This window comes from Peromyscus eremicus, chromosome 20 (assembly GCF_949786415.1).
Source record: "Peromyscus eremicus chromosome 20, PerEre_H2_v1, whole genome shotgun sequence".
NCBI lineage: Eukaryota > Metazoa > Chordata > Mammalia > Rodentia > Cricetidae > Peromyscus > Peromyscus eremicus.
Window position 1 is genome coordinate 14,019,053 of NC_081436.1, and position 7,913 is coordinate 14,026,965.

The 7,913-nt window shown below is 53.5% G+C and overlaps 1 protein-coding gene across 1 annotated transcript; it reads left to right on the forward strand.

Annotated features, from left to right (window-relative positions):
* Lmf2 (lipase maturation factor 2) lies at positions 1-4,566 on the forward strand. Its single transcript, XM_059248078.1, has 14 exons — positions 1-203; positions 732-985; positions 1,093-1,121; positions 1,249-1,463; positions 1,545-1,723; positions 1,956-2,097; positions 2,233-2,367; positions 2,565-2,670; positions 2,755-2,851; positions 2,926-3,108; positions 3,185-3,353; positions 3,433-3,544; positions 3,619-3,715; positions 3,811-4,566. The coding sequence occupies exons 1-14, from the start codon at positions 110-112 to the stop codon at positions 4,111-4,113; spliced, it is 2,115 nt and encodes a 704-aa protein (XP_059104061.1). The 5' UTR covers positions 1-109; the 3' UTR covers positions 4,114-4,566.
* The last annotated feature ends 3,347 nt before the right edge of the window (positions 4,567-7,913 follow it).

The window sequence follows — 7,913 nt, forward strand, 5'->3', positions numbered from 1 at the left end:
CTGGGTGGAGCGCAGTGGCCAAACCCGACGGATTCCAAGTGGGGCGTGGGCCAGAGGCGGGGCTGGGGGGGGACCGGAGGGCACTGCTTTGGCGGACCGCGTAGCGGACATGGCGAGTTCCCGGGTCCCTCAGCAGCTTTTCCTACAGGGTGTGGCCGCCGTCTACACGTTTGCCTTTGCGTCCCTCTACACCCAGATCCCAGGTGAGGGCGCCGAGAGTGGGACACACTCACACGTGGTATCATCCCTCCCTTCACCCTGAGTACGAGCTCTCCGAGGCGGGTGTGAGGTCCAGGCCTCTACGTGGGACTAGGGGGCGGTAGTTTGTGTACTGCGGGCCACTACACGAGTGTGGAGGGAGAAAGATGTGCAAGGATCGGTTTCCCGTTACCATTCGGATTCTCGTCCGGGATTAGGGCAGAACCCCGAAGGGAGTAGGAGACAGATTTTTACCTTTTACTCTCCAGCGGAAGGTGCTGACCCAGAGTTAGGTCTTCTGAACCTGGGGTTGGGGGTCAACAATTTCTAACCTGAAAGAGAGCGTCTGGTAGAGCAAGCCCTACCTGGGGTGGGAACATCTGCAGGCACAACCCGGGGTGCGCGGGGTGCGGGGGAGCATTTAGAGGTCCTGACAGTATGGCATCTGCATGCCTGGAGCTGGTAGTGGGGCATCTTCAGGGCTTGATTAGGGTGGACTTAGTCTGAGAAGACACTGACGTGCCCTCCCACAGGCCTCTATGGCCCCGAGGGCATCCTTCCTGCTCGAAGAACACTGCGGCCCCAAGGCAAGGGTCGGTGGCAGCAGCTGTGGGAAACGCCAACGCTGCTATGGGAGGCACCAAGACTGGGTCTGGATACTGCCCAGGGTCTGGATCTACTGACCCTGCTGGGCACCGTGCTAGGGCTCGGTGCCCTGCTCCTGAACTCTATGCGACATCCCTTCATCTACCTGCTGCTCTGGGCTGCCTACCTGTCAGTCTGCCAGGCAAGTGAGACTCTTTAACAACTTCAGCCTCTGTCTAATCCACCCACTCTGCCTCGCCTAATGCAGCAGATGCACGATGGCTGTTTTAACAGCTCCTCTCCCTACAGGTGGGCCAAGTGTTCCTTTATTTCCAGTGGTGAGTAACTCCTGGGCCAGTGCTGCCTGAGGCTGGGCAAGGGATGTTTGCCTCTCCCGGGGAGGACCCTGCGAGGGAAGCAGTCTTAACGGAGAGGAACCCTTTATGATATTTCTTCTCCCTATAGGGATTCCCTGCTGCTGGAGGCAGGATTCCTGGCTGTACTAGTAGCCCCGCTGAGGAAGCCTTCCAACCACAGGGCCCCCCAGGGTGGACCGGCAGGGGCCTTACCCCTCGAAAACCTCCCGTTCTGGCTCGTGCGCTGGCTGCTGTTTCGGCTCATGTTTGCCTCTGGTGTGGTCAAGCTGACCAGCCGCTGCCCTGCGTGGTGGGGACTCACTGGTGAGGGCCTGGGCCGGACGCTGGGATGGTCTGGAGGCTCTCATCAGCCCTGACCCCCACCCCCCCACCCATTACCTGCAGCTCTCACCTACCACTATGAGACACAGTGCCTGCCCACCCCGGCTGCCTGGTTTGCCCACCACCTGCCAGTCTGGCTGCACAAGCTCAGTGTGGTGGCCACCTTCCTCATCGAGATTGCTGTGCCCCCTCTGTTCTTTGCCCCTGTTCGCCGCCTGCGATTGAGTGCCTTCTATGCTCAGGTGGGTAGAAGAGAGTGTGGCCTTCCGCACTGACCAGTGAGTCCTGTAGCAGAGCGAGCAGCCCCGGGGAGTGGCCAGGTGATGTGGGTGCTGTTGAGAAAGCATGGCAGGCAGAGGGACGCGCTACTCGGATCAAGGCTGCATGTAGCCTCTATGAAAATGTCAGTCTCTAGGTCAGAAGGGCGCAGGAAGAACAGCCCACCGTAGATCTGATCGCAGACCTTCCCTGCAGGTACTATTACAAGTCCTGATTATCATTACTGGCAACTACAATTTCTTCAACCTGCTAACCTTGGTGCTTACCACGTCCCTCCTGGATGACCGTCACCTGTCTGCTGAGCCTGGCCTCAGATGCCCCAAGAAGATGCCCACCTGTGAGTGTCATCCTGTCATGACAACCAAACTGATGTCATCTGCCTGGTACTCCCAAAGAACCCCTGTTCCACCTCTGCCCCAGCCCCTTCCTTGGCTGTAGCTCCTCAGCCAACCTATGACTGTCCTGCCCATAGCCTGGCCCAAGACCCTGCTGACCATGCTGTCCCTACTGCTGGAACTGACGGCCTATGGGCTACTGGCCTATGGCACCGTGCATTACTTTGGCCTGGAGGTTGACTGGCAGCAGCATAACATCCTCTCTAAAACCAGTAAGTGGGGGTTGGGGATTTAGCTCAGTGGTAGAGCGCTTGCCTAGCAAGCACAAGGCCCGGTTCGGTCCTCACCCCCGGGGTGGGGGGTGGGGGTGGGGAGATGGGGGTGGGGGGTGAGGGGAACCAGTAAGTGCCAGCTTGGGGATCTCAGGACAAGGGCTGGGTCAGCCCCTGATCACAATCTCCTTTGGCAGCCTTTACCTTCCACCAGTTCTCCCAGTGGCTGAAGATGGTAACTCTGCCTACTGTGTGGCTCGGGGCAGCCTCCCTGGCCTGGGAGTTGCTCGTTGCCCTCTGGAGGTATGTGTGTACCTGAAGGCAGGGGGAAGAGGCTGCTCTCAGCTCAGGCCTGGCCTGACGATACCTGGGCCCCCTTGTCCCCAGGTGGATCCGGGTGCAAGGATGGCTACGGAAGTTCTTTGCCAGTATCCAGCTCTCCATCCTGGGCACTGCCACGGTGGCCTTGTTCTTGATCAGCCTGGTAGGTAGCCCTGTGGAGAACGGGGTTGGGGGAAGATGGGGCAGCACTGAGCTGTTGCCCTCTTGCGCTTACAGGTACCTTACTCCTATATGGAGCCTGGGACCCACGGGCGTCTCTGGACTGGGGCTCATCGCCTGTACAGTTCTGTGGAGCACCTGCAGCTGGCCAGCTCATACGGCCTCTTCCGTCGGATGACTGGTCTGGGTGGACGGCCCGAAGTGGTGCTGGAGGGCAGCTATGATGGACACCATTGGACAGTGAGCCCTCCCAAAGGATGTCAGGGTCGAGGGACCAAGTCCAGCCATCCCAGCTAACCATATGTCCATCTTCCAGGAGATAGAATTCATGTACAAACCTGGGAATGTGAGCCGACCACCCCCTTTCCTGATACCCCACCAGCCGCGCCTTGATTGGCAGATGTGGTTTGCAGCCCTGGGCCCACATACACAGAGCCCCTGGTTCACCAGCCTGGTGCTGCGTCTCCTGCAGGGCAAGGAGCCAGGTGAGGGATAGGCCGGGAGAGGGGCTGGGAAGGGAAGGACAAGTTCAGAGCCATGTCAACCTCTCCTCCCCTGCCACAGTGATCCGCCTGGTCCAGAACCATGTTGCCCAGTACCCCTTTCATGAGCAGCCACCCACCTACCTGCGGGCCCAGCACTATAAGTACTGGTTCTCAAAGCCTGGGGAGCAGAGGTAAGGCTGGGATGATGGGTGGGGTGCCAAGGCCTGGGCTATAGCCACATGCTGACTGTCCAGTTCTGTTACAGCCAGTGGTGGCACCGCCAGTGGGTAGAGGAATTCTTCCCAGCTGTATCCCTGGGGGACCCAAAGCTGGAAACACTGCTCCAACAGTTTGGACTTCAGGTGTGAAGGAGTCAGCTGGACTGTGGGAGGTAGCAGGGTGCGTGGCTATTGCCGGAGTAAATCTAATGGGCTTTTCGTGGTTTTTATCTCCACAGGATAAGAGTCCACTCCGGACCCGCAGCCCCAGCAATGCTCTAGCTCAGACACTGAACTGGATTCGGACGCAGCTGTCTCCTCTGGAGCCTCCCATCCTGCTCTGGGGGCTCTTGGGGGCTGTGGTGACTGTCAGAGTTGTACAGACCCTACTTGCCCCCTCCCCACTCCAGTCCTCAAAAGTGTCTAGAGAGGAAAAACGGAAGCAGACTCCCAAAAAGGATTCCAGAGCTGCCGCTGAGCAGGCTGCCCCAGCCCCCAACAACAACAGCAGTGACTCGGGGGTCTCCCGGAGGAAAAAATAGCTTCGTGTGCTGTCTGTCAGCCAGCCAGCCACATGTCCTGATGGGGTCAGATCCCCAGAATTCCAGCCCACATCACGACACAGCCCCGTCACTGTGCCTTAGGCAGTCCTGCCAGGGCAGATGCAGGTGGCTTGGAATGCCACCCCTGAGGACTGTTGGTGATACCTTGAGCCCTACTAGTCCCTCTGCACCAGCCACATCCTCCTCTAAGTCACTTTCCACTGTATTGGCAACCAAACCAGAAGTGGGCATGGGGCCTCGCTCAGGACTTTCCTGGGACATTGTAATCAGTGTACCCGTGGATGTAGAGGCCTGAGTCTGGAGCCCCTATCCAGCCCCACTGTGGAGGGGATGAGCTGGATGTGCTGAGACTGGGAGCAAAGGGGAGCGGAACCATGTGACGGTGCCTACCTGCCCCTCAGACTGTACCAATAAAGGCACCGTTTATACATCCCCCTTGCTGGTGGTTTCTTCCTTCTAGAGAGACCTGAGGACAGTCAGCACAGCCTAGACTGGTTACTGACCCAGCTGATTGGGCTCCCTCCTTGTCACTCAGTCTTCTCCATAAAATAAACCAAAAGGCCTGGTTACAAGAAGCCTCGGTGTGGCCCCGCCCGGCAGACCTGTACAACGAGGGCTGTGAGACCAATGGAGGAAGATGAAACTAGAACCACCCAAGGACCGGGGAACTTTCCAGAGCACATCCCTCTCTCCACCTCCTGCTCTACTTCCTGGTCTTCAGAAAGGTCAGAGTGTGAGAAGGATAGAAGAGGGGACGAGTACTAGATGGTTATGTTAGCAGAGGTGCCAGACCCTGGATGGAATGAAGAAGGAGCGTGTGGTCGCCCGTAGCCCTGTCCTGGGAAGAGGACAACAGAGCGGGAGTCCATTTCTCTTCCCTGGGATCCTGCAGCCCAGCTTCCTTTATCTCAGCTCTATTGTTGGTCCACACCTCCTTTTGTTCTCCCAGCATAGCTTCCGGATTCTTGGCTGGCCAGCGAGCCCCAAGGATCCTCCTGTCTGTTCATCCCCGGCACTGGGATTGCTGGCTGGCCACCAAGCCCATGTTTGTTTATTTATTGTTTTGATGGGGTGTTTCGCTCTTTGTTTGAGACAGGGTTTCTCTGTGTAGTCCTGGCTATCCTAGAACTTGCTCTGTAGACCAGGCTGGCCTCACACTTGGAGATCTTGCCTGCCTCTGCCTCCTGAGTGCTGGGATTAAAGGCGTGCACCACCATGACTGGCCATGCCCAGTTTTTTTACATGTGTTATGGAGATCCAAACTTGGGTGCTCGTTCTTGTGTGGTGGGCACTTTCTCAACTAGACCATCTCCCCATCACCTTAACCATTTTTTTTTAAAGATTTTACTTTTATTATTTTTAATTGCATACATGTTTTTAATTACGTGTTTAATTGCATGTATGTACATGTGATCATAGGTGCCAGAAGCATGCGATCCCCTGGAGTTACAAACCGTTCTGAACCCCCAGGTATGAATGTTAGAAACTGCACTTGGATCCTCTGCAAGAGCAGTATGCTCCTTTAACTGCTGAGCCATCGGTGTTTTTAAGTATGTGTTTTTGTAGCATTAACTACACTCACAATATTTTATAACTATAATATCTTGCTATTGTTTCTAGAACTTTTCCAATACCCCAAAGAGAAACCCTGTGTATCCATTAGACAATAACTCCTTCGTCCCTAACAACTTGTGTTTTCCTTTTTTTTTTTTTTTAATTCTAGACTGAATTATATTCTTCCTTCTCCCTCTTTTTTTTTTTTTTTTTTTTTTGAGGGGAGGGGTCTGCTTTTGCACTATATTTTTAGGATCCATCCATGTTATAATGTATCAGAGTGTTGTTCCTTTTTTGTTTCTGTTTTGTTTTCCTGAGACAGGAAATCTCATGTAGCCCAGGCTATATCCTATCCTAAACCTGTCACCTCTAAAAAGGCCCAGAGTGTGCATGGGAAGGTAGCAGGGCTCCAGATTCTGTCCACTGAAGGGCAATGTCAGGCCTTTCTGGGGAAAGGTAGCCAATGATGCCTTGAACTTCCAGTCTTCTATCTACACCTCTCAAATACTGGGGTTACAAATATGGTCTACCCATCTGTTTTGGGGGGCTGTTTGTTTCATTTGGCTGTTGTTTTGTTTTGTGTCTGGTGATTGATTGGTTGGTTGGTTTTGAGACAAGGTTTTGCTATGTAGCACTGGCTGGACCCGAAATCACTTTGTAGTCCAGGCTAGCCTCAAACTTGCTGCAATCCTCCTGCCTCAGCTTCTCAAGTGCTGAGATTAGAGCATGTATGTCCTCATCAGGCTACATTTCTCATTTTGTCACATAAAAGGTGAAATACCCATACTGAGAGATGAAGGTTTATTAACAGTAGTCATTTTATTGGCTTCGTCATAAACAAAACTGCCCTTCTCACTTTGTAGTTTTGGTTGTGAGCCTAGCGTTTAATGGCTGAGCCCCCTCTCCAGCCCTCTTTTCAGCTCTGAAAGCAGTATTGAAAAACATGGCTAGCAGCCAGGTTTAATCTCAGCACTGGGGAGGCGGAGGCAGGTGGATTTCTGTGAGTGTGAGGCCAGCCTGGTTTACATAGTGAGTTCCAGGACAGCCAGAGCTGTTATACAGAGAAACCCTGTCTCAAAAGAAGAAGAAAAGGAAGAGGAGGCGGAGGAGGAGGAAGAAGGAACGAAGGAACGAAGGAACAAACGAATGAGGGGAGAAAGAAAGAAAGAAAGAAAGAAAGAAAGAAAGAAAGAGAAAAACATGGCCACCAAAGACATCGTGGTGACAGATTGAAGGAAGACCACTATCGTGATGGTGTTCCAGTGGTCTTCCAGGATCCTATCACAATAGCTTTGGCCTGCGGCCCCTGAGAGGCAGTAAGCAGAAACCAGTGGCTGTTTTTCTGTTTCCAAAGTCTCTGCATAGGAAGACCCAAAAGAGCAACCACATTCAACTAACAGAAGCTTCAAGGGCAGTGGCAAGGCTGGAAGAGGGTTAAGAAAAAGCTGTAGTCGGAAGGTTTCTCCAGTACCACCCGGCCACGTGGTCCCTCAGCTGCTTATAAAATAATCGTTCAGAGACTTAATATTACCAATTGCATGGCCTTTGGCAGGCTTCTTGCTAGCTAGCCCTTATAACTTCAATTAACCCATTTCTATTAATCTATGTTTTGCCACGTGTTCTGTGGCTAAAAGGCCAAGTCCCCATTCCTTCCTTCTGGCCCCACAGCAGTCCCAGCAAGCCTGAGTCCCCAGAAAGGCCTGACATTCTCCTTGAGTGGACAGGACCTGGAGTCCTGCCATCCTCCCATGACACCTTGGGCCTTTTTAGGGGTGACAGGTTTAGGAAAGAGTCTACAAGAGCCACAGACAGGTTCTGGGGGCAATAGTCAGAAGGACAACCAAAGCAATACTGTGTCCAGTGATCACAACCAGAGTGGGTTGGATGTTCAAGAGATGATCAGGTCAGATACAATGGCTCATACCTGTCAATCCCAGAACTCAGGAGGCCAAGGCAGAAGGATTTCAGATTTCAAACCAGCCTGGATTACATAGAGTCAGAGGTGTGAGAATGGGCATAGTAAATCATGTTTGTCCACACTGCATCATAGCATTCAGCCCCTACATGTAGATTTGAAGCATGAAGAACCAAAGGCCCTTGGAGAAATGGCTGGTGCCAGGAGGTCTGGTAGAGCCTTTGAGGCAAGTTGAAAAGCAGTCCCCCAAAGTCCTCACATCAAATCCTCAGAATTCACCAAGGCCCACCTTCAATCTCTAGCACGACAA